This window comes from Betta splendens, chromosome 17, assembly GCF_900634795.4.
Source record: "Betta splendens chromosome 17, fBetSpl5.4, whole genome shotgun sequence".
NCBI lineage: Eukaryota > Metazoa > Chordata > Actinopteri > Anabantiformes > Osphronemidae > Betta > Betta splendens.
In genome coordinates, this window is record NC_040897.2 from 2,811,751 (window position 1) to 2,839,225 (window position 27,475).

The 27,475-nt window shown below is 42.2% G+C and overlaps 1 protein-coding gene across 1 annotated transcript; it reads left to right on the plus strand.

Annotated features, from left to right (window-relative positions):
- The first annotated feature begins 228 nt into the window (after positions 1-228).
- Positions 229-26,476, plus strand: LOC114845029 (cadherin-12-like). Its single transcript, XM_029132770.3, has 13 exons — positions 229-360; positions 4,267-4,780; positions 7,686-7,810; positions 8,565-8,734; positions 11,130-11,249; positions 12,425-12,592; positions 12,692-12,879; positions 15,997-16,250; positions 16,459-16,595; positions 18,186-18,307; positions 18,453-18,567; positions 21,142-21,390; positions 24,933-26,476. The coding sequence occupies exons 2-13, from the start codon at positions 4,355-4,357 to the stop codon at positions 25,544-25,546; spliced, it is 2,688 nt and encodes an 895-aa protein (XP_028988603.1). The 5' UTR covers positions 229-360; positions 4,267-4,354; the 3' UTR covers positions 25,547-26,476.
- The last annotated feature ends 999 nt before the right edge of the window (positions 26,477-27,475 follow it).

Here is a 27,475-nt window from a genome sequence, read left to right on the forward strand (position 1 = left end):
TCAGCAGATGCTACACGTATCACCAGAGCAAACACAAGGCAAAAACCCAAGCTGCAATTACTGAGGCTTCAGTCTTTTAAGGGGACATAATTCTGCATGTTAAACACTGTAGAGGAAAAACCTAGAGAGTCAGTGAGTGGAGGAGCAAATCAGATGCCAGGGAGGGGGAGGGAGCACGTAAAGGGATGCATGAGCCTAAGACGGGCTGAGAGAGGGAGGGACGGAGAGGGGAGAGAAGGCAGTAGAGGAGCAGGCAGAGGGAGCAGGATTTAGTTCAGCACGATAAACTGACCGAGGCGGAAGGAGAGGGGACCTGATCCACTCATCAGCAGCTTGAGGTGCATTCAGAGGCTCGACAAGGTAACTGCTGTGTAACCATTGCTGCCTGTTGTATTAGTATTAGATGTATTAGATGAGAGGTGGGACAGTGGTGATTCAATTAAAGAAGTGACAGCTATAGTCGAAGAACTGACCCCTGTGTTGACCTGACGTGTTGCACATTTAAGGAAGGGAAGCTTCAAGTTTCATTCACTCCAAGGACGGGATGTGAAGTTCGTTCAAACTGTTTATGTGAAACGAGCCACTGTGCGTGTGGGGAACTGAAGCTTTGGTATTTGCTCACAGCTCCTGAACAGCACAGTTACAGCAGCTGTAATAAACACTAATTACTAAACTTTCATTCAAGTGTCACACTAGTTACACAACATTGTTACTGAGGTCCATTCCTCCTTCTATCACTCAATAATGCAGGAGCATGAGAAACACAGAGCGCGTGCATTATTTATACGCATGGGAACGTCTTAACATTTACTTCATTAGCATTTAAAGGCTGATGGTTAGGACACACACGCTGAAGCAACAGAAACACGTCCTGCTTCACTACCAACAGGACAGGACCAGAGAATTAATAAGTGAAACATCCTGCTGATTAGAGCAGCTAATCCAAGCTTATTGTGCTGCAAGATGAGAAGGTGTGGCTCAGTCAAGCCGGGTGTTGTTCAAGACCACCTGCTAATCGTCTTCATCAGCGAGCCGTCGTGGCCACAGACGTGACTCAGTGGCTTCTTCACAGCGCGTTTGTCCATTCAGTTCGTGTTCTTCCTGCTCTACTGTAATTTTAGTGAAAGTATTCCATCCATCCATCCATCCATCCATCCATCCATCCATCCATCCATCCATCCATCCATCTTCTACCGCTTGTTCCTCTGCGGTGGTGCTGGAGCCAGTTCCAGTTGTCTACGGGTGAGAAAGACCCTGGACAGGTTGCCAGTCCCTCGCAGGGCAACACACAGACAGACGTGAAAGTAAAGTTAAAGTTATTTAAGCTAATATTTATTGTGATAATCATTATTAATGCATCCATCTTATTAATATTTCTGTCCTTTTATTTGACTGACAAGAGACATTATGAATGAACTGGCTTCAAAGCGTTTAAAGGCTAAGTTCAGAGAATGAATCTCAAGAGTAACTTTCTTTGATTATTGCATCACATTTACTTTATATTTGTTAAGAAATGACCTCATCAGACCACATGGAATTTATTTTTTGTCTTTTTAAGATTAAAAACCTCAGAGTTAAATGCTTCACATCGTCTGTGGGCAATACAGGAAAAAAAAACTAATATCTGCTGGCTGTATTTCACATATTTGCTTCATGATTGCTGTATTTCACAGCCAGCACATGTTTGGCTTTGGCAAAACCTCAACAACTGCTGTAGCTTTTTCTGTAGCTGCCTTAGCTTCACACCAGTGGTTCAGATCCAGCCCTGACATGGTTTAATGTGATGGTATTTGAATCTTTAGGACATGAATGCATTTGTGTTCCCTGTCAGATAGTTCTCATCGTTGCTCCCACTGGGGCACTTCGCCTTGTTCCACCTCACTGGAAGATTGATGACTTCTGGGTTTCTGGTCGCCTGTCTCTCCCCAGTGTCTCTGTCTCCTCCACTGTTCTAGATATAGCTCTGTTATTTCTCTAAGCATATATCAAATGTGTACACAGCCCATTTCCTAGTTGCTTTTATCTATAGTAAACTGTGTTTGATCAACTTCTTAAAGGGTCTGGTTCTGGGACCAGACAATAGATGAGTAAAACTGACTCCTGCATTTTGGGATGACAGTCATTCCTTGTAAGAAGTGACCATGGTGATGGGATGGAGTGTCTCCCGTCGACATGAGAGAATCAGGATACAAACTTACACTTGCTTCCGTAAGCTCCTGACATATTGTCTATGCAGAGGTTACTTGTTCCCACCGTAGCAGCGCTGCTCTAAGCCTTTGTGGTGTGGAGTGACTAGCGTGGGTTTAGTGTACAGTACACTGCACACACAGGGTGTTTTCCTCTGTCCTGGCTACAGCCTGGCTCTCACATCTGTCATATGACGCTCGTGTCCAGCAGTTAGACCTACAACATCTCCTTCCTTCTCTCCTGACCTGACTCTGGTTCTACTTTGTCCACTGGTTTGTCCTCTACCTTTCAGATTTTGTTACAGACCCTGTTTTGGTTGGAGAGCAGTGTTTGCTAGTGGGACCACTAAAGATCATGAACTATGGGCCCATATCCGGTGCCCATTTAAAATGTAAACCATGTGGCTTGGACTGTTCTAACAGACATTCACTGTCTGTCGAGCTGTTTGTTGTTGCTCCATACAATGCCCAACATTGGTTTCAGTGCCCTTGATTTCAGTCAGATGGAAGCAGAGGGCAGCTCGATGTCTGCTCTATCTTCATTCCATCCTTAAGGAATAGCATGGAGGCTCTTTGTTGGCTCAACACCCCATGTTAGAGCATCATCCTTAATAGTTGTCTATAGAATGCTGGGGCTGTATTACAGTATAGCTGACAGGGAGGCTGAGGAGTCAGAGGGACTTCCTGCTGCACAGCCACCAACCAGGTCAACTCTGTCCACTAGTGAGTGTATAATAAACAAATACTTCAGTTCATCCTATTTCTTTCACATTAACAACAGTAACTATTAAGCAGCAGGTTCGTTCTATTACTACCTAGAAAACTACTACCTAGAAAGCAGCATTTTGGTTTTTCCTTTACGTGTGCAGAATATGAATATGGCATTATTTTGGTAACAGCTTCTTGTTTGCAGACTTGCACACACAAGTCTTGTCTCTTGTCCTGTCTTGTGTAAAACGTTGCTGTGGCTCTTAGCAGACAGCTGAGAATCACTCTGTAACCATCACCGCTGACAGAACAACATGGAAACATGTCTCCATGCACAACACAACGCCGCCTGTTGTTGTGTGGAACCTGTTGTTCATTCACCTCAGCTCCGAGACGCTTCCTCACCCACTAAATATAAAACACTGTGCCTAGTCCAGCATAGTACTGTATCTCATTCCTCTGACAGAGAGCCAACGTCCTTTGCTTTGGTGTGTGATGGACTAGTGTAGTATTAGAATGTTATAGTAACACTTAAATATTTGTTAATTACAGGTGCACAGGTGGGTGAATTGAAGATTTTTCTAGAGTTACTTGAATATTTCCATTTGTCTTGGGTTTTTATAGATCAAAGAGCTAAAATAGACGGTACAGTAGTAGCTGGTTTTATGTTTAAGCCTGTACTGTACATCGCTGGGAAACAACACTGGCTCAGAACACGCCTTCTGAGCGGTGCTCACGCAGGCTGTTGCCTGAAACACACAGTCAGAAAGACTGCAGCTTGCAGCAGTAGCATAGACGGCCTCATACTATACGGCCTCCAGCTCCTCACACGTCATCGCCTTGAGGCCCGTACAAGCTTCACTCTTAGGTCACGGCATCCTTAACAGTAAACACCTGCTTGTATACACGTAGGAGTCAATATCACACAACCTAACGCAGACCTTCACATACACAGATGAGATACTGAGTGTACGATGAACTCATATATCAGTGTTTCTGAAGTGTTTCACTCTCTGTTCCTTTGCACTGATAGGCCACATCAGCTGTCAGGGTAAGAATAAGTCCTTTTCTAATTACAGGATCTGATCTGATTTGGTGCTTTGCTGAGGATGACTGCAGAGCTGATGGCAGCCATTCAGACTGAGTAAACACTTCCCATTACTGTAGCTCTCCAAAGAGACCAAAGAGTCCTAATTTAAATGTGTTTTATGTCCATTATGTCAAGTGTATATGGGACAGGTCTCTGGTTCGCTCTCTCTGTCGCTCTCTGTCATGACCACAATGAACTTAAAATACTGTACTACAGTGTGTTCACTGTAAATCTGACATGTACAGTCTCACTGTATGACACTACATTTTCTCTTCCCACCAGGTTTTTCTGCTGAAGGTCGTTCTGGTTCCAACATCATGGTCTCCGACCTGCCTGTCAGTATGGATGCTAAGCCCATGGGCCAAACTGGATGTTTAGGACTTGCCCTGATTTGATCCAGCAGCACAGATTACTCTTCGGATGTATACCCCACCTGGGAGAAGTCAAATCTGTGACCTTTTCCCTTTCATTTTTATTTTTACTGCACCAACTCTCCCCGATGATCACAAGGGAATATGTCACGCTATTTCTACTGGGTTCTTGTTTCCTGTTGGACTACAGCTCCCAAATCCCCATGCTGGATCAGCTTCAGAGCAAAGCTATGGGGGCAGTGACCTCAGTCAGAGGGGACACTTTGAGGTCTTCTGCTGAGAAAGTGACGTCATTAGAGCACACAGGTACCAGGCTAAGGAGGCGTGGAAGGTCGAGAGCCCAACGCTTTAGAAGAGGATGGGTGTGGAACCAGTTCTTTGTCCTGGAGGAGTACATGGGCTCTGAGCCGCAGTACGTGGGAAAAGTAAGTAAAGGTTCATTTTGACCTGATACTGTAACTGTGTCACTATGAACATTGCAGTTTTATATTGTAAAGCTCATCTAGTCAATGATCTCTGCTTGTCCTTTAGTAATGGAACCTAACAGGCTTCCTGCTGAGTGTGAAATGTATATAGTGAATATGTGTGATAGAGGGTCATCTAGAGGACAGGGGAGTAATGCTGGAGTGGAAAACTATCAAACCTATTTACGTTTGAAAGATGATGGTGAATATTAAACACGGAGCGAGTTGGGGTGAACAAAAAAGACTGGAGCCTGAAGGGGACGAAGACTAGACCCAGGACCAGGGGCTAGCTAGTGGCCTGGTAGCTCGGTAGGTAGAGCATCGGGGAAGCAGAGGGTCATCGGTTCGGTCCTCACCTCTGGCATCAGGTGTGCCCTTGAGCAAGACACTTCACAATAGCTCCCCTGGTGCTAGCTTCATGACACTTTCAGCGGAACTGGGCCTTGCTTCTGTCCTACAATAGTTCCATGGCCAGTAGGTTTTAGACCTCATTAGATCATCATCATATTGACATGATCACAATACAGTAAGTGTGATGCTGATCTACCTGCGGGCCAGTTGTTCTCCAGTGAATGACTGAGTTTGTTGATTGTTGCAATCATCTGTTGCTCAGCCCTGACCTGAACTGTCATTCATCAAGACTGGTTTGTCCTTTGCAAATGGGTTGTCCCTTTAAGAAAAACATTGATTTTATTGGCTACAAGAAAAAATCCTCCTTTTTTAGGCTCAGACTGCAGCTTTATATGCCTCTAGCATGTGTAATATCTCTCATGGTTATTAAATCTCATGATTTACCAATCTCTTTAAGCCTTGTCTACAGCCAGCAGTAACCGATTGTCCAGGTTCACCTGTGCTGATTAATCTGCTGTTAGGTCTCAGCTTCATTATTACCAGATGGCCATATGTCAGCTTTTAAGGCTAGAGTTTGTTTAGAGGCTTAAGGAAGACAAGCAGATATGCTGAGATTAGGCTGCAAACACGGGCATGACTCCTCAGTTACCTCCTACTGCTCTGGACACTAGAAGAAGGAGGAGCTTTATGTTGACTGTGTAATAATAATAATAATATATTAACAATATCATGCAATCAAACCTGTAGGTCATAGCTGTCATGCTGCCACAGCAGGCACTTGAGTTTTCATAAATCAGTGAACATGCAACATCAGAAGAATGCAGAGATGTCAGACGTGACTGGCTCCAAATCAGGCTGCAGCCACATTTATCTAGTGAGGAAAAAGACTCCACCTGAAACAACCAATCCTTCATGATCACGTTTTCTCTTCCTCGTGTTGTGCACACGTTTTTGTACAAGCTACAGTATAAACCCAACACAATGTACAACTGCCGACCTGCAGCGTTCCTGGTTCCTGTCTGTAGAACACAAATAATGGTCAGAAAACTCTGACCCACAAAGAGAACACACAGTGAGGTGACGTGTGAACACAACTAAAATTAAAACTGCAGCTCCTTAGTCTTTAATAGAGGAGGGAGCTTCAACTAACAAATGGATTCTGTGCCAACAAACTCACTAAATGACCTCCACAGAGCCAGAACTAACTAATCCACTGTCCCTAAATGGGGACACCCCCACCCCCCACGAGCAGACACTAATTAAGTTGCATTTTATATAACCACTTCAAAAGCCTTCCATTCGACTTCAGAGTCAGATTTTGGATCAAACATATGGTTGAACTCCACTACTGGACGAGGTAGCCATTTTTGCTGGATTCAGTGACTTTTGATCCCTGCGGCGGGTCACGGCTATGCGCTTCCTCAAATAGATGTTGCTTGCGACACACCCCTAAAGCATATATTGTGGATGAGAGCTTAAAACACGTGTTTTCAGACGGGCTGTGTGGGTGATCTACAGAGCCTTTTGGCATGAAAAGTTACATACGCCTTATTGATACATCAGGGTCCAATTCTTTAATATTATTTATTTATTACAGATTTATTACTTAATGATTGGTTAAAGGAAAAGGAAAAAAGGATTTTCAATGGGGGTTGACTACACGATGGCAGGTAATAGATGGCAGGTAATATTTAAGATTTCAGATCAGATTCCTGCATATTTTCTATGCAGAGAAATTATTCTTCTTCTGCAAAAGTCCTCTGAAACATCTCAGAGGAATTTTGACATGTGCTCACACACTACAACTAGTGCATCCTTGTTTTTTTCTGAACCTGCCCCAGCAACGGCCATGCTGAGAGGGGGGCGGAGCTAAATGACAGGTAGGTCCAATCACTGCAGCTCAGGTGATTTGTCAGAGCGCAATGGACATAGACTATCAATGTTGAATGTTGTTGCGCATTTTTGCTCATAAAATGTAAAATATTTATAACACATCCTGCTTTTTTGCGGTGAAGTATGGCTTTAATTGACTTAGATGTGTTCAGGGTTCAGTCTGACAGAATCACTTCCCAGTTTGGTATAATTATTACAACTGACTCAACAGGAGTGTTGTTCGCACTACATCAGTGTCAAGTGGGTTGTGATGATATTGCTGCATCTGTATTGTTTATGTTATATGAGCTTTTACAGTCGCCCAATCTGAACTTCTTCTCATTAAATATGTTAGTTACACACAATAAGTGCAACTTAGTCGTGCACACAGTGGAAAGTCATGACAGGTCTTCATGAGCTTCAAAGTCACTAACTAGTCATACAAATGTCAAAGAACTGCAAGAGGTGGAGCTAAAAGGTTAAGATGTGTCCTGTGACCTGTGTCCTGGTCTCCATGGGAAAGTTGGAGAACCACAAGCAAGATGAACAACATAAAGAAAGAGTTCTTCAATGCAGGAAATAGCTGAACCAAACATCTAACAGGAAATGTTATGAAACATCATGCCTTTCTTTGTTCTTGCAGCTCCACACAGACATGGACCACGGAGACAGTGCAGTGAAGTACACTTTGTCAGGAGAAGGCGCTGGGTCCATCTTCACTATCGACCAGATAACAGGGGACATACATGCACTAGTGGGACTCGACAGGTCAGTACTCATCACAAGTTACATCATTAGTGACATGATGATGGTTCAGCTGTTCTGCCACAGCTGCGACCCTGTCAGTTAATCTGTTAATATGCTTTATTGATATCATGGTGAAGAAAAGGTTTGATATTTTCTTGCTTCTTATTCTCATTTAGACTTTTCCAGCCTCCTGTAGACTAGTTCAAGGCTAGTGACCAGTACTAGTGCTGGTGCTTCTGCTGCTTCTACTGCCATCAATAAAAACCCCTGACAGCAAAGTGCTGGAGATATTATTATTATTATTATTATTATTATTATTATTATTATTATTATTATTATTATTATTATTATTATTATTATTATTATTATTATTATTATTATTATTATTATTATTATAAATAATAATAATAATAATAATAATAATAATAATAATAATAATAATAATAATAATAATAATAATAATAATAATAATAATAATAATAATAATAATAATAATTTATTATAGGACTGGACATATTTGTTTGATCTCACTCCATTAAAATGTTAAAGTTAATTTATTCACCCATATTTTAAGGCAAAATAAACGTTCAGATTCGTCTTGATGGAGATTCAGTGTATGTGTAATGTAATGTGACCACTCCAAAAAGTCGAGCAGGGCAGAACATTTCTGTATGTGTATTTAAGTGAAAACCTATATAACTAACAATCACCGTGTGGAACCTACAGTAAAGACAACATGCTGGCTTGACTGCATGATGTTTTTTGTTTCCTGCAGGGAGGAAAAGTCCTACTACACTTTGAAGGCCCAAGCTGTTGACATCTATACAGGTTTCCCTCTGGAGCCAGAGTCTCAGTTCATCATTAAGGTGCAGGACATCAACGACAATGAGCCCAGGTTTCCAGATGGTCCCTACAGCGCCAGTGTCCCTGAGATGTCCCCCACAGGTGAGACGTGCAGCTGATCATACAGACGATCTGAGCTTGAGTTATGAGTTATTTTACGAGTGACAGAAAACAAATCTGCTTTTCTGAGATTTTACTTTCAACTGCTGAAATCGTTTGGATTGATGGTTTGGATGGTTCTCTACTGTAAAACACTTCCAGGTCAGTTGATTAACATCGAAATGCTGTTCTTGATTTGGCCTGAGCAGCATTGCATCAGCTGTGCATAAGTGCACTGAGAAAAGGTTTGGACATGCAGTTGTTCAGATGAAAACGGGGGGGGGGGGGGGGGCACTGGAGCTTATCAGCTTATCCCAGCTTGCTGAGGGCGAGCTGCGGGCTACACCCGGGACAGGTCGCCAGTCCATTGCAGGGCCACACAGAGATGAACAACCATTCAGCACACTCACACCTACAGTACAGTGGTAGCAGTTCAAAGTGACTAGTGTTTTCACTGCAGTACCGTTGCAGTGACTTGCTATATGAGTAATGGAGAGTATCCAATTAACCTAATGCATGTCTTTGGAATGTGGGAGGAAGTGCCCGGAGAGAACACACGCAAAAACGGGGAGAACATGCAAACTCCACACAGAAAGGCACCCAGGCGCCACGGGTACGGAACCCACGCCCTACTGTGAGGCGACAGTTCTACAGCTTAAACATCTAAACATTAAGAACATCATTCATTAAAGTAGGACATGTCTACCACTGGATGTGACGCTTGAAAACAAATCAATGTTAGTATGTATGTATGTCTGTATCAGCCGTGCTCTGTGTGTTATAGTTTTCAGAAACAATAGATTTTACATTTTATTGTAGTTCTTCAACTTAGCCTTCAGTTTCAGTGCATAAGTACTGTATATTGTAAGTTGTGTAGTGTCAGAGTGTGCAGACGTTTCTACTGTCTGCAGAGTTATAGCTACAGACCTGCCAACTTCACATTATCACTACTACAATGAGTAAAGAGCCGAGTGGTGAATCTTGCCACTGATGGACATGTCTAAAGTGACTAATTATGCTACTCTGGGTTTAACCTTACAAACTAAGACTAGGAAATGGTCACTCATTTAACAACATTGACAACATTGTTGGCACTCATTTACTGCTTTTGTCAGATAAATATAGTATATATTTAGCATCACATGGTAAAACAGAAAAGGATGAGAACCAACATATCAAGACTGAAACCTGATGCCATTATTAATAACTAAAGACAAAACAACATGAGTAGTTTCAAGGATGGAGTCAGTTAATGCACAGACTGATGTCCCGTGTAATGAGTTAATGTAGGACTAATAATGCATTTTGTTTATATACATGTTAACACAAATGGTGTGACTGAAACAACAGCTGTGCTTTTTTGTACATGTACATGAGAATGTACATATACATTTGCATTACATACATTTGATCCCATGCTACATGTATTTCATAGTGTGACATCTTTATAGCACAGCTCACAGAGCCTGAGTTGCATTAATATACAGAGAGAAGTGGGGCATCAGAATTAGAAAAAAAAAAAAGCGGCCCAGAGGGTTAATTAATGCTGAGAGGGGCACCTAAAGAAGGGGGAACTTGATCCGTCAGAGCCCCCACCCATCGGCCTGCACCAGCTGGTATTGCAAACTCTAGAATCCATGAGTATAAAATGTTACGTATTTGTTAGTACAACGTTAGTATTTGGTAGAATGGCAGCATCAGGTCACCAAAATCATCTGGCATCAGCATCTGGACTCATCCTTATAAAACTGAGAGTCACTAAGTGTAGTTGCATCTTGGTGAGCGCAGGGATGCTGAATGGTTTTAGAGAGAGTCAAACAACGTCATCAGCTGGTCAGCATGACATCACTGAACATCCAGAAAGCACAGTGTTTTTCTCTCATCAACTTACCACTCACAACTCAATACTCAAATAGCAATAAGATGGATTCTTTTCACCTAGTTATGGTTGCTGTGTTAAACATTAACCCCCCACACACACACACACACACACTTGCACACACTAAGCCAGACTTAGTAGCCCATCTGTCTGCTAAATACCTTTACTGTGAGGTAATTTAACAGCCAAGGTCTTTAGGACTTAAGCTGTTAATGCTTCAGTCCAAAGTCTAAGAGAACAGACACAAGCTTGTCTCCAGTTCATCTGTGAACTGTATTCAGGATTAGCACCACAGCACAAGTATCTATAGAATGATGTACTAGTGACATTATTGCTTTAAATTCTATAGATACTTTTATATACATCCAATGTTGTACTAAGTATTATTCCCTTTGAACCTTAATTGTATTACATTATTAGTCCTAATTATCAGTCCATTTGATTTCTCTAAAGGTTGGTTAAGTGGAATGTGCCTGTGTGCGTGCATGTGTGTGCGTGCATGTGTGTACGTGATCCTAGGAACCTACGTAACCCAGGTGACTGCAACAGACGCCGATGACCCTACATATGGCAACAGCGCACGCATCGTCTACAGCATCCTGCACGGCCAGCCCTACTTCTCTGTGGATCCCAAGACAGGTGATGCCAGCACCTTCACACCTACCCACTATAACACAGCTATGACTTCTGAATGAACCCACTGCTCACGCTCCCAGTTGTGTTCACTCCCTGACAGCTTAGAAAGCAGCCAGTCATGACACAGTGAGTGATTATGAGAGCGAGTTCTCCTTAGTGCTGCACCTGAAGCACTGAAGGCTTCTAAAGATTTTCAGTCCTTTCACAGACTGAGCAGTAATTACTGTGAAGGCCGTGGTCCATTTTTACCCTGAGGAGCCTCGTGCCTCAGCATGAATCCTCCTACCAGCACAGAATACAGCACAGCCAAGATGCTTTCACTGGTGTATGTCATGCTGTGGGGAGTGTGAGGAAGGAGCTGTGATACGCCCAACTCACCAGAAATATAAACTTGCATGTGGTTAAAAACTTAAAAATAAAATGTTGAAATTTTGGGCAACACATGTGTCCTCAGAAGAGATTTTGACTCATTGAATAACCACAGAGCTGGAAAATTCAACTCTAACTCACAGTCACAGCCTTTTTTGTGTCAATATGTTGTTTTTCATGCATTTTAATTGATTTTCAAGAATAATGTAATTGTTGTAAATGTAAGTTGAAATACATTTCCGCATAATAAACTGTATTGCGTAGTGAGAACACAAACAGCTGGAAGAAAACGCTAATGCCTGTGACCTGTCATCGTGGTTTACTCCACCGTGGTAACATCAGTATTTTACACTGTAGCCAGTTCACGTGTTTACATTTACATGCTTTTATATAATAGTATTCTTGTGTTTTAGGGCCTTATTTGGCCCTATAAAAGGAGGCATTTACAGGCACATCCAAAATCTGCAGGTGTTGTAGGAAAGTAAACTTCATGGATGTCAGGGGTCTGCCATAGAGAAAAGAGTTTTAATTGTTCATTTTCTAATATCATCAGTTTCATGGGAGCGAAACAACCAGATGTTGAAGTCCTGTCTCAAGTTCAAATGCAAAGACATCACTGATTCCCTGCCTGTTATGTGCCAGGCCCTGGTTGACCAATAAATTTTACACAATGAACTGATATAAAGACCAAGACATCACACGAAGCTTTAGTTTAGATGCTTGTTCTGGTCAGGGTCTGCAATGGGCCTCACCACTAGGAGAACTCAGTGCAAATCAGTGAGCTAACACAGTTTCTGCTGCTTCTGCAGGAGTGATCAGGACAGCACTCGCTAACATGGACCGCGAGGTCAAAGAGGAATACGAGGTTCTTCTCCAGGCCAAGGACATGGGAGGTCAACTGGGGGGCTTGGCCTCCACCACCACCATTAATGTCACGCTCAGCGACGTCAATGACAACCCACCACGCTTTGCTAAAAGTACCATGATGTCCAATTGATGATTCATTTATTTTGATACGTGATTTGTCTTTCAAGAGGATCAGTAACTCTGGCTTCTCCTCCCAACTATAACTGCAGGTATTTTTCAGTTGCGAGTGCCTGAATTAGCATCAGTTGGCTCAGCAGTCGGCCGGATTCGAGCTCATGACCTGGATGCTGGCAGCAACGCAGAGTTGGATTATGTCATTTTTCCAGGGGATGAGGGCAAAATGTTTGACATCATCTCAGACGGCCACAATCAGGAGGGAGTTATAATTCTGAAAAAGGTACGACTGGCTGAAAGTAGCTACAGTAACTCAGAAACCGCATAGCTTCCATGATGTCACATCTGTTCATCCACATGCTACAACCCATGATGCTGTAATGTGAATTACACTTACTTTTATTATATTGTAGCAATAATATTAATAGTGTAAACATAAATATTGTTCTTGCACATGCAACTACCACCTCACTACTATTTTTCACATTGTAAAGTACTATTGAGGATTCAGTAAGAGGAAATGTAATCAATAGAATAGAAGCACAACTCAGTCATGGAGGCTTCTTGACAAACACTGCACTTAAGGACTTGGCTTCAATATAAAATGTGATCAAACGTATATATGTATATAGTATATATAGAAACGTATGCGAAAACAAAACCATGCTTTAAATCCTGAAATCAGCTCAATCAACTATTCTTGTTGTCGACAGCTTAGACCTCGGAGACGTTTGCATAGGCTCATCATTGATTTATTGATATGCTGATGTTGCTGTGGTCTCTGTCTTTTAACCTTCAACTGAACCAAGTAATTAGGCCAGAAAGTGGCTTCGACACAAAGCAGAGTTGATTGTGCTGCGTCAGGAGACGCAGAGAGAATGAGCATCACTTGGGTTCAATGTTTACTGTTTACAGTGTGTACAGAGGTCTGGGGATTCTGAAGAAGAATGGATTCAGACATTTGTAAATATTAAACTCTCCATCGTGTCGTATCACGCTCACACAGTGGGATGCACAGTGCACATGTCACATTCCATTACACAGTGTAACTCACACAGGGCTGTGGAGGCTTTTATTTCAGACCTTCCTCTGAATCCCCACTGACTTGACAGCTACTTTCTGAGCACGACACTTTGGCCACTCCGTCTCTTACTTTAGATGTTAGATAAATCCATGACTCTATGGTGGCTATGGTAGAATTCAACTACATGAACCCAAATATCCTACTTCAGTGATCATTAGACGATCTTAAGAGAAGCGTTCCTGTCAGCCTCCCTTCCATTAAAGAGAACTACAGTAACCAAAGGAACAGAACTTCAGAGTGTAACAGTCAGACCTAGAGCCAGTGACAGTGACAATGGATGAGATGTTTCTCACTGTTGTTTGTTCTGTAATATTGAACACTGAACATATGGATTCAACCATATTTTAATATTGATAGTATAATATAAGTGGACGTGATCACAAACCCCGCCTGTAGCTCTCTAGAATTAATAGATACAGATGTTTTGTTGATGTTTTTACAATTTCTGTTTAGAGTATAATTATAATAAATATATGTTGACTTTCATGCAGCTCATAAATATTTTTAAAAATCAACTAATTTTATCAAGGACGAGGATTTAGTTAGTTAGTTAGTTAGTTAGTTAGTTAGTTAGTTAGTTAGTTAGTTAGTTAGTTAGGAGAGGTTAGGAGTGAGGTTAATTTGTTGCAATAAAAGCTGTAGTGTTGGATTTAGGCCAGCAGGTAACTTAGAGTGGGGCCCAGGATGCTGAGGAGGGTCTGGCTGAATTCCTACCTACCGATGGACTATTCCAAAAATGACTACTTCCTCCTTCGCTGTGCTGTTGCAGTAGCTCCTGGATTTGAACCTGTGCAGGCAGGCCAGTCTGAGACCAAACGTAGCGAAACCACCTTGTTCTGCTGTGAGGCAGGGAATGATATACTTAAAGTTGCTTGACCCCCACCTATCATACCTCAGTAGACTGTAAATACCGGAAGTAAACCGGATGTAAAGAGAAGTGTTTTGTGATTGAGGGCACAAGGAGTTGTGCGCTCAATCAAAAAATACTTCTCATGTTTACATCCTTCAAACCAATTTGTTTCTTTGCGCCTTACCATAATCTTTTTTCACTGTTATAGACCCTGCATCCTACTGCTTAGAGTGATTCTAAAGTTTAATCAAATACTGATTAAAACCTACACTGTAAACATCTGTGAGATCTGAGGTTCCAGTTACACACCCTCCTGAAGAAAGTGTTTATTGTCAGACTGAGGCAAGAAAAGAGACAAAAAAACTCCAGCAATGTCATACCCCAGGAAATCAGTAAAGCTGGAAGCTGTCCTTGAAAAGATATTAAAAAATAGTCAAACAAGATCAACTTGGCAAAAAAAACTCAAAATACATTTGACATCGTCACTGGACTGGAGACAAAACATTGCAGCTATGCAGGACTGTCAGCAGGAGTCAACAAAGGTGAGGACGCTTCTCATGAAGAATCACAGACTCTGCAGAACAGCCGCTGCTGCAGCTTTTGAGTGATGAAACAACAGTTTAGATGTGAACCGTATCTCTACTGTACCTGCTACACACATTGAAGACAACTACTATAGCATCGTGCAATTAATAAACGTAAACACAACACTGATCTACTGAGACAAGCTGAAGGACACAGGGCTATCTATGGGGATACAAACATGTAGTCAAGAAGCAAAGCAAAATACAGTACGAGCAACATGAACGAGGAAGGTCTACATAAAAAAAAATCTGAATGGGTCGGAAAAAAAAGCAATGTGGGTGGACTGGATTATTATATCCAGTCCACCCACATTGCTTATATATATGACAACAAATGCTTGTTGGAAACTGACATTATGAGAAACAAAACTAAGAACAAGAAATAATTATATCTAATAGAAGGATTTAATATACAGTACAGTATGGACACAAACTATGAGATGCAGGATCCTGTCCTCTTGACAAGCTTGATGAGTTGTGAATATGAAAGTGATACAATTATTATTCAAAGGAAATTCAGTAAAATTCCAGTGATTGAGACAGTGGCAAAAGTAGTACTTTGTAATTTGTGGAGGACCTATTTATTTTTAGCTGTTTATGGGAAGAGGTCAAAGGTGGGCATGTTGATGACCTCATCACTTGAGTGCGGTGGGTGAGCGGAGATCAAAAGGGAAATCTCTGAGGTAATTTTTAAAATATTTTGTTCGCAAGAATTTCCAGTCATAGACAAGAATTTGGACCTGATTTTAGCACAAACCCAAACACAATGTTGCAGTTTAAATCTTTTTCAGCTTTGTTCATAAGCTTTATATCCAGAAGCTCTTCTTACATTGTATTATTATTGTTAATAATAATCACATTTTATCCATTCTGTGTTTACAGACTCTTGACTATGAGACCAAGAAGTCCTACACCTTCAAGGTTGAGGTGTCCAACGAACAGGTGGATCCCCGGTTCCTACACATGGGGCCTTTCAAGGACTCAGCCACTGTCAAGGTGAACGTCCTGGACATGGAAGAGCCGCCAGTGTTCACCAAAGACTCCTACTTCATGGATGTGTATGAGGACACCCCCCCAGGAAGCATCATCGGCTCAGTCACAGCTCATGACCTGGACACCAGCAGCAGTGCTGTCCGGTAATGACATCATTGTTTTCGGTTCTTGCTATTAATCTTTAACCACATTTGAGATCTATCTGCTGATTCTGGACGTTATTAAATTACCAAACTAGGATAGCTTTGAACGGCAGAGTCTCTGTGTATATTATACCTATACCGAATAGACTCAGTCCAATACACTGCTGTTCCTATGTAAGCCTGTTTCCCTCGTGTGTCTCATCTCTAGATATTCTCTGCAGTGGCAGCCAGGGTCTGACAGCTGTTTTGAAATTGACACCGTGGAAGGAACCATTTCCACTAATGACTACCTGGACAGAGAGACGGCAGTTTGGCATAATATCACTGTAGTGGCAACCAAAGTCAGTAAGTATCCAAAAGATAAGAGTCAGGAGGACAAGAGCTGTTACAGTTTTAGTAGCCACATCATCCGTTTTTCAACTACACCAGAGAGTTCAAAGGAAAATGATCATTGATGTGTCATATGAATATAATTGTAACTAAGTGTAAGGATTCCAGAAGAGCGTTTTCGAGGTCACACGCTGATGTTAGATGAGAAGGCCTGGATCAGCCTCCGCTCCAATTCCTCTTTAATCTTTCCTGTCTGGTAGAAGTTAGGACTGAGTGCAGGCCAGTCAAGTTCGTCCACCCTCACTCGCTTGTGCATGTCTTCATAGACCTTGCTTTGAGCACAGATGTGTAGCCATGGTGGGACAGGAAGAGCCATCACAAGCTTAAACAAAGGTGGTCACCAATGTTTTCCTGTGGAAGTGTGCAAGAGTTGCCGATTACATATGTGCCAACCATCCTTTGTTAGATAAAACACACGTTTTATCTAACACCTTTACAAAATAAAACATGTTTTTTTTAAATAAACCATCCACAATCAGAATGAAAAAAGAAACATGTCCCAAATGGTGGAATTGTGTAAAAGAACAAGAGAACATCTTCTATGGGCTGGTTAAGATGGAAGAGATGGAGAGTGAACGTCAAGTGAAACAATGGTGAGGATCTGTCGCCATCTAGTGGCAATAATTGACATGACCCATTGGATCAGAAAACAGTTACATTGAGAAAGGCTAGAACAATGTAAACATTGCATGACTGATCTGGGAAACTGATCTTGGATATGTTCATGAACCCTGTAAACACACCATCCACTCACTTGAGTCTTGAATGTCTGTAAAACCATGTGGGTGGTGATAAAGATCAGCATTGTGAGTAAGTGATGGTCATGACTTGCACTATGCCAAGTCCTTCCATGTTAACATACTGTATAGACCCTGACACCTGGATGGACCTGCTGCTCACGTCCAGGATGATTCTGGTGCCGTAGCCACTCTGCAGTAGCAGTCTCTGCTTCACGTCATACGTCCTGTATTTTTTTTCATTTGCATATCTATAAAGTTGCTGTGTTGTTCGTTGAACAGATACACTGCTATCTGTGCACGTCTGAAAACACATCATTGTGCCATTTCTCTGGGTGATGTAATGACAGTCCGGAAACTGCTGTCAATCAAGACATGCTATAAAAACTGGGCTGGAAAACAATTTGAAGCATTTTGAAGGTTTGGGCATTTTAGAGCTCATCCACTTTAGAAATGTTCTACATGTTTACTAAACCAGATTCGAGGAACAAATTACAAAATGTTTTAAGTACTCATCCTTGACGAATAAATCAGACTAGTTTAATAAATATTCTCATTACACCCTCAGTCTCTAACCATTGTAATGGTTTACTGTTGATAGCTAGTGTGACCTTAACTATTTCAAATAGCCCATTAAGTACTGGAAGACCAATGACAGAATAAATGAACAGTGTCATCAGACATGTAAGTTGAATGACTGAATGCTGGTGTTATTAAAGAGGCTCTGTTAGTTGGTCTCTGATCATGTCCTGTTTCTATGAATATTGTCCGCGGGTGTGCTGTCATGTGCCTCTTTTTGACCGAACAGACAACCCTTTGCTGTTTGCCAAAGTGTCCGTGATGGTCAACATCCTGGATGTAAACGAATTTCCTCCGGAGCTGGTCCTTCCTTCAGACACCTTCGTCTGTGAGGACTCCAGAGCTGGGCTGGTGAGCTTCCACCTGCGTAGTTTAACTTTTTTTGGTTATATGGCTCCTGTCATGTGATAGTTTGTTATGGTTGCACTGATTAGGAACATGTGGATTTTTCGCAGCTTTTCTTAACTCTAACCTAGTTTAATTGACCCCCCATCAGGTGATCCAGATGATCAGCGCTGTGGACAAGGACCTTCCTCCTCTTGGCCAGAGATTCTTCTTCAAGTCTCCCAAGGAGCTCCGCAATAGAAACTTCACTGTTCGAGACTTTGGAAGTAAGCAAATGCAAGACGTTACCCCCAACCCTACCCCAACACAGTTGTTGGTAAAAAGCAGATTTAAATCAGATGTTGTTTTTTCCATTAGCCAATACAGCAGGGGTGGCCAATGAGAGCCACTGTCCTGCTTGTTATCCAACTCTCCCTGCTGATCACCTTGATCAGGTGTGTCAGTTAGCTGCTGATTGACTGAGCACATCTGGTCGAGGTGCTCAGTATCAGCCGGGGCAGGGAGAGTTGATCATAAGCTTTATGTTCCATCGTTCTGCTGCAGACATTGAACTTTTATTTACTAATCTCTGTGCTGCTTTTAGGACCAGTCAGGCTGCCTACTACTGTTGTACCCAGTCACACCCAGTAGGAGGGTCAGAGTCTGGTATCCTACCAGGGAGCGATTAGATTGAAGTTTTCTTTTCTGTTCCCTTTCCTGCTGAATGTAAATTTGGAATGCTGCCTTGGTCTCCAGCTGTTTCCTCACCAACAACCATTGTTATATTTTTGAATGTTTGTGCTCACAAAGTCAGCATCACAGCTGATAGAGTCAGACACACAGGCCTGCAGCCACCGAGGGGAACTGGAGCGTGTGTGTGTGACAGGAACAAGGCGCCTTAATGGTCTCCACCTTGTCAGGCTGCATCTTCATCTTTTGGGGGGAGAATGGATCTTATGTGACACACACACACGTCACGATGGAAAAGGTTTAGATAAAAAAATGAAGACATAACAATAGTTCTCACAATTGTCTGAATATGATTGTATCCTAACACTAGATGTACTGTATGTACTGTATAACACCATAAAAACAATGTTCAAGTTCAAGTTGGTTTTAATTATTTTATTAGTGCACGCCATGTAAGTAACTTCAGCCCAAAGGTTGAGGTGCTGCTACCACGAGGGCAGTAGACAGGAAAACAAGCTGGCTTCGCTCTTGGTCGTCACGGTGCAGAATGTTGAATCCGGTCAAAGCTGCTTCTACTTCAGGATTTAAGAAGTGGTATGGCAGCAACTTACCAGGGAGCTGTGGTCCAGCCAGAGAGACTGCCATTCTGCAGAACTATTCTGACAGATGCTGTGGTTACGGATGGGTCAGGTACCTGTGCGAGACTGGACCCCCACAGACCCCAGCAGTTGTTTTGGGACGACATGCTGCTCAGCTCCAGTGGTTTGTATGTTTGTTCTCTATTACTGTATTATATGTTACACATAACCAACTTTCAAACAGTTTTGTTTTTATTGAATGTATTATTGTTCCTTAGATACAGAAGGAGCAATGTGGTTTTTGACCTAGTCTTGGAACACTGGACCAGCTCTACACCCTCACTAGGGTGTTGGAGGGTTTGTAGGAGTTTGCCCAACCAGTCTACATGTGTTTTGTGGACTTGGAGAAGACATTCGTCTGAGGCTCTTTGCTAAGGGCTGTTCGGTCTCTGTACAGCCAGAGCAGGAGCTTGGTTTGCATTGTAAGTCAGACCTGTTCCTGGTGCATGTTGGTCTTTGGCAGGGCTGCCCTTTGTCCCGTTGGCTTCATCAGGCCAGGACCTCCAACGTGTGCTGGGACGGTTTGCACCTGAGTGGGAAGCAGCTGGGATGAGAATCAGTTCCTCCAAGACTAAGGCCATGGTTCCTGACCAGAATAAGGTGTTTTGGTGTCTCCAGGTTAGAGGAAAGCTCGTGCCTCAAGTGGAGGATTTAAAATACGTTGGGGACTTGTTCACAAGTGAGGGAATGATGGAGCGTGGACAGACAGATCGGGGCGGCCGCTGCAGTAATGTGGATGCTGTATTGCTTCATTGTGGTGAATTGGGAACTGAGCCGGAATGCGAACCTCTCAATTTACCAGTCAGCCTACGTTCCTACCCTCACCTATGGCCATGAGCCCCCGCTGGGGGGATTATTTCTCTCAGCTGGTCTGGGAATGCCTTAGAGTCTCACTGGAAGAGCTGGAGTAAGTGGGGAGGGGGAAGTTTGTATCTCTCTCTTAGACTGTTGCCCTTGCAACCCGGCATCAGATAAGAAATTAGATGGATGGATACATTTATTATTCCACCTGCTACTGTATATCACATTTTCCTTAACTTTCAGACTCAGTGTTGTGCTCATTGTGCTTATTGACCATCTCACGTTCTATATTTTTCTCTTTTCCATCATATTCTCTTAGCAGCTCTGTCTGGCAACAAAACTTTTTATTTTTATAATATATGATCTAAACAAAGCTTCTGAAAAATAACTTGAAATGATCACTTTTGCTAATCATTAAAATTTCTCAGATTGTAGACATTAGAGGCCAGTAGAAGCCTAGAGTCAGACTTAGATTAGACATTACTCAACAGTGAGCACAGGTTTCATTTCAGTATTAATGCTATGGAGAGATAAATGTAAGTTATTTCATCTTTATTCTTTAAGAAAATGCGGCTGATGAACTTCAAACTAAGGGTGATAAACAAATTCCAGTGAGCAGAGCCAAGTCACCCACTATATAGCGTCATAGTGTTAGAAATAGCTTGCATAGCTTGCTTTCATCATTACCTGAGACAAAGTGATCTTTGAGGTGCTCTCTTTCCTGGCTTCCAGACAACACAGCGGGCATCGTGACTCGGCAGTCGGGCTTCAAGCGGCATCTACAGGAGGCCTTCATCCTTCCAGTCCTGGTAGAAGACAGTGGCTACCCTGCCCAGAGCAGCACGTCCACCCTCACCATCCGGGTGTGTTCCTGTGAAACTGGAAGCTCGCTGACCTGTTCGCCCGAGGCCATCTTTCTGCCTGTGGGCCTCAGCACCGGAGCTTTGATGGCTATTCTGCTATGTGTTGTTCTTTTGACAGGTAAACTGCCCTGACTCCTCTCTGTCATTCTACAGCTGTGCTACAAGCTAAATGTGTAAAATGCACACTTTATGACTCACCAACTGACAGGAGCCCATGAACCCGTTGGCTATTAAGCTCCATTTTTTGCAGTAGGAGCCGATTTACCATGGTTCTAGTTTCTAAATGGTGAGGGCCACAATATAAGTAAGTAAATATCTATATATAAATATGGGACCTATTTTATATAAATGTATGATTTGTCCGTTTTCATCCAGCACTTATTGACCCTGTAAGCTTTGGAGTGGGGGAGGGGTGGTTCTCAGGAACTTGTACATAATTGGTTAGGGCTAGTGATTTGTCATCGTTCATTAACGATTCGTATGAACTAATCTTTTATACAGTATGACTCGGGAGGAACGAGTCCTCTCAGTGAACGACTCGTTCAGTTCCATGCAGTACCTTCTCTCACCACATGGCAGCAGCTGGTTTAGCTCAGTCAGCAGGACAGGAAGTAGAAATGATTCATTCAGGACCTACTCAACTGAGAGTCCTTTCTCAAGGATTCGTTCACTTGTCACGTCACAGCGGATCCGCGCAGGCTCTGTGGCGAGCAGCAAGCGCTCCAGTTTGTTCCTGATTCATTCATATGGATCTTTACTGATTCATTTGTTCGTTCATTTATCATGGGACCGCTAGAGGCTGACGCGCTGTTAAACAACAATGGCAGTAAAGATGCAGGACATAAGTCATGTTAATGTGATGTGTATTTGCTAAGTTTTCACATGGTTTTTAATTGCCTGTGGCATTTTGTGTTTATAATTTGTCCACTAAAGCAAACCATGTTGTCTTCAGTATACAGTGTTTGAGAACCGCGACCATTATTTCAACGTCCACAGCGCCGTAAATGAACAAAATGAACGAATGACTCGAATTGATTTGTTCACTTTACTGTTTGAAAGTTAAAGATCTGAGTCAGGTAAAAGAATCAAACTTCCTATCTCTAGTAAGGCTAAGGCAGGAAGCGCCATACTTTGGTCTGTTCCGCTTCATTTAGTCTCGATAGATGCGGCAGTCTTATGGTCTCCATCTTAGATCATCCGCGTTTAAGTGCGTTATATCTCACAGAAGTTGAAGAAAATAATTTTTCGCTCAGGAGTTGGAGCAGAACACTTGCAGTTTTCGGACTATTGTGAATATATTGTATGTCGTGTATTCCAAGCGCTTTTTTGGATTATGTTCGCTGGACCGTAACAGACACAATGAGAACACACAAGACGTGAATAGGTGATGTAATAACAATCATTCAATCATTCCTCATATCAGTTTAAGGTTTAATTAGTACAATTTTTCAAAGGCAGAAAAGCATAATAAACCGTGACTATAAACACAAAGAAGACATAGGGAATGAACATAAAACTAATTATCAGTTCAGCACTTACACATCGTTATGTCAGCATATGGCATTATGATATATAACATTTAAGAGAGGTGAACAGGCCAACCTGCTGTAGGTATGTCAGTCCCTGCTTGGAGTGGAACTTTGAAACTCTTCCATATTAGAGGACCAACTGAAGTTTCTTATTTTCCTTTGATGGATGAGTGAGAGTGAAGCATAAAGGGAGGTACAGTAAGTGATGGACCATCATATTTCTTAATGGGATCAATCATAACTGGTATGGGAGACTATAGGAGACACCTGGCATCCAGAGACTACCTCTACATGCAGGGATGACATCAAACAGTACCTTGTGTTTAGCTCTATCTGCTTCTAAGCCATGTGTAAATGTGTCATTGTCAGTTAAAGGATGTTACACAGGCCGATCACAGACCGTGCCCCCTGAGACCTTGCGCTGTCTCTGCTTTATTTCCAGATCTAAGCTTTCTATGGGACTTTCAAATACGCTGAACAAGCTGCCGTGGATTCATGGAGACCCCATTAACCCAGCGGCTGTCGTGGCAGCAATGACCTCATTTGTTTTCTATAGCACATACCCCAAGGTTATGCTAGCTCTGCTTTTCTGTGCCTTAGTCTTCAGTGCATTACGAATGAGATGGTTTTCATAATGGAGGCTGGACTCTACATCAGCACTTAGGGTTTGCAATGTGGAAATGAGTTTCACATATCCAGTCACATATGTACAGTATCCCACCATTAGTAGTATTGAAGACGAAAGAATGTTATCACTAAAATAACAAAAAGATTAAAGACGACAAATTTAATCAAAATGATGATGATAGAAACTAAGATTTTCTGCACATTTTAATGAGGCTCATTGGGATCTAACCTAATCTCTCACACTGTTGAATGTCCTCTTTAACAGAGACATCAGCCTGTCTTGGCTTATATTCTGATGCTAGCAATAGTAAGAACTGTCTGTGCATAACTGGACATGGTTCAGTTTGTTCTGCCATATGTTCCTCTGTAAATATTACTGATTTAAGGGTTAGTTGAACACCTCAATTTTGCAGAACATAAATGTCAAAAAACATCTTGTTCTCAGGAAAAGATTTTGCGATGATGGTTCAGAATAGTCCCTTCTCCATATCTCCATGGCCTCTGCTCGTGTGTCTTCCTTGTTGCTTGTATCTTTAATGGCCATGTGCGGTAAATGTGGACACCTGGGTTCTGCCTCCTGACACAATCCTGCATTTAAAGTCTGGTAAAGGAAATGTTATTACACAATGGAAAACGAGACAATTAACTCAGCATTTCAGCATAAACCCTGAGTTTGTCATAGAACTGTGACAAGGTCTGGCCTAAATATTACACTCAGAATGTTGATGTGTGTTTGTTCCAGCAGCGGGTTTCTCTGTCAGTGGAGTAGTAGCCGTTGAGCGTGAGTAGGGTTGGTGGTGTAGGTTGGCTTCTCTTCTGAGCAAAGCGTGGTCAGGCCCGTTTCCTTCTCTATCTGGCAGATGCTGACTGGGTCTGAGTCTCAGTGGAAAGAGAAACGGTAGTGGCCTTTCTTCGCCAGAGTTTTGGGGGGTGAGAAGATGGAGAGATGGGGAGAATGTGCAGGTTTGACATTTGGGTCTGCCCCCCAGTGCATCAAATGGCTGACGGTGTTTACTCACACCTTGGTGTAAATGATGCAGTGTCTCAGCATGACACTTTGGCAGCTCCGAGAGTTTTATGCCCCTTTGTTTTTTGCACATGTGGCCCCGCATAGATTTATACTGTTATGCGGATAAAATCTGCATCTACAAAACATAAGGTTTGCATATTCAGAGGTTCAGATCGTATGATAGCTCTCCATGCTGATTATTTAGGGACCTCCTGAACCCATGAGATCCCCAACAACAGTGTAAATAATAAAGTGATTATACTTTTTTTTTTTTCTTCATTTCAGAAGCCAACATCTCATTTATACCTGTTGTACTGTGTCAAAAGCTGCATAAAATACATTCTGCTATTCCTCCTCCACACATGCAGGCTCCTCATCCTCAGGCTTCTGTGTCAATGTGCTTCGCTCTTAGTATGTTACTCCTGTACTGTAGATATTTGTATTAGTTGTGAACATTGCTTAGCTTTGACTGGCTTCTGTCTTTGCTCCTTGCAGGTATGGTAGCATTATGCATAAGTCAGAGGCATCGCAAAGAAAAAGAGACTCTGATGACATCAAAAGAAGACATTCGTGATAATGTCATTCACTATGATGATGAGGGCGGCGGTGAGGCGGACACTCGTGCTTTTGACATGGGCACTTTGCGTAACACTCACCGAACAACACAACACTCAAGAGTTCGCAGCACCTCTAAAAGAGAGAAAAATGGCTACGGTGATGGGATCCTGCTTCATCTCAACAGAAGCTGTGACAACATCAGATCACCTGATATCCATCGCAAAACAGCCAACATCATTGCCTCTGTGACTACTAGGACCCCGCTCGCTTCTCATGGCAGGTTGACTGAGGGTGATGCTGAAATTATCAAAGATTTCATTGAACAGCAGCTGGAAGGCAGCCAGCAGGATTATGCTCCACCCTATGATTCTCTGGCAATGTACGCCTATGAGGGTGGAGGCTCAGCGGCTGGATCCCTGAGCTCCATAGAAGAATCATGGGTAATTGATGACTCCGGGGACTTCAGTTCCCTTGGAGACTGGGGACTTCCCTTCAAAACACTGGCGAGCATCCTGGACAGGCAACCACCCAGTCTGTCTGAGGAGAGCTGAGAGGAGGCTGGACAGCTTGGAAGCCACATGGAAGCCACATGGAGTCTATTTGACCATTTGAGACTTGTGTTATAGTGACAGGCACTAGCTAGTGTTGTGAGAGGAAGCTGGTCTGTATGAAGTGTTAGTGAAGTGTTAGCTAGAAAACAGAAGCTTTCTTCAGGCTTGTGAAAAAGTTGTTTCAGTAGCTCCTCAAAGTGCCTCAGGTACTGTCTGTTTACACTGTTTATAATCACCTTAGCTAATAAAAATGGATTTAACTAATTTTTTAAAGACTTGTGTTCTTAAATTCCGTACAATATCAGTTTTATTATATACTGGCCTCACACAGTCAAACCCTATAGACATATTTTTGTGTGAAACATTCTTCGACTATTTCTTCCTCAGGAAGTTGCACTTGAACATGCTCATCAGTTATTCAGTGTGTCCTCAGCCTAAACAGTCCTTCTACAAGACCATATTGTGCCAACTTTGTTTCTGACAGAGCAATAATAAAACCATTTTACAAAAAAGAGCCAAAGTCCTGCTAAGGTGAGAGAAATGAGCATTCAAATGAAACACACACTGAGAGTCACCATATGTTATGATGAGCTGGAATAGGCTGAACAACTGTTCTGTAGCTCCGCACTAAATAATTCTTTAAAAAGCCTCCAGTTGATTCAAAATGCTGCAGCCAGAGTCTGACCAGACTGAACAGAGGTCACGTTTCTCCTACATCAGCTTCTCTGTCCTGGAAAATTCAGAATTCTTTTCATCAATTTCAAAGCTCTTGATCTGCTCCATCTTGTCTTAGTTGTTGGCCAGTGCTACATGAGAGACTATGTCACTGTTTCCCCTATATCACAGAGTCTATAACATGAGGTTAATCCTAAATGGACTATTTTTCAGACTGAAATTGAAAAACGTTCCAGAGCCACATGTACGTTATAGGAGTGATGCCTGATGTGAATTATTTTTCTGTGTCCTGTGCCTCCTATGAGTGTCTGGGATATCAGCCAGATCATCCTCTTGGTCTTTAGTTAGCATCCACTCCTGTCCTTGTTCCGGTTACAGTAAGCAGACAAGCACAGACTTTCAACTATGGATTGAAAATTACTTTCCATCAACTTCCTCCAACTCACATCATTCAGTTACAATGGGACTGAAGTCTTTCCACCTCGTTTCTGCACATGCTCTGTTTGTGCTCCAGTAGGTCGGTCAAGGTGAACAGGATGCTCATGCATGTTGAGGGTTTTTGTAGTAGCTTCATGAACATTATATTCTGGTAACTTGTAGGGAGAATTGTCTGAATTGTCAGAATTGTTTATCACATCCACTCCTGTGGCAGGTCCAATAGTTACCTAAACCCATACTGGACCAATAATGATGTGCTTCTCCACCATGTACCATGATGTTGTCCAGTCTTTGAGCTATTAGACCACTGTGATGTGGTACAACTACGCTACGGTAAATGAGTTCAGTAAAGTCTTTGAAGGGTGTCTTTTTACTAACTAATCTAAATTCCATATCTGTCATCGTTTGCCTTCAATTACTAAAAGTACAGAATCTTCATTAAATGCAAACACTTGTCCTTTTTAATTTTTTTCCCTTTCTTTTAAACTTCCAATTAGAGTTTTCTTCTGCCTACTACATGATGGGCCAGCACTAGCCCACCGACAGCCTGAGTTATGGTTTCTACAGTATGTGTTTAAGGTCACATTATTCAAGATTCAAAAAACTTTATTAATCCCAGAGGGAAATTGCTTTGACAATTTATGATTGCTCTCACAGATAGAAAGGGAATCTAAAAACAAACAATATAAACAGGAGTCCCATAGTAGGGAAATTCCATCTCACAACAGCACAGCACAGCACAGTAAAGAAAGTACAGCAACTGATGAAACATACAGCAACCAATCAAATTAGGTAGAGTTGGCACAATACAACACT

What these genes read in the sequence shown, in the direction of transcription:
- LOC114845029 (XM_029132770.3), top strand. Translation starts at nt 4,355, where the DNA reads ATGTTTAGGACTTGCCCTGATTTGATCCAGCAGCACAGATTACTCTTC. An exon ending in CTCTGTGGATCCCAAGACAG is followed by an intron (nt 11,250 to 12,424) that starts GTGATGCCAGCA and finishes CTGCTTCTGCAG; the next exon opens with GAGTGATCAGGACAGCACTC. An exon ending in AGGACTCCAGAGCTGGGCTG is followed by an intron (nt 18,308 to 18,452) that starts GTGAGCTTCCAC and finishes ACCCCCCATCAG; the next exon opens with GTGATCCAGATGATCAGCGC.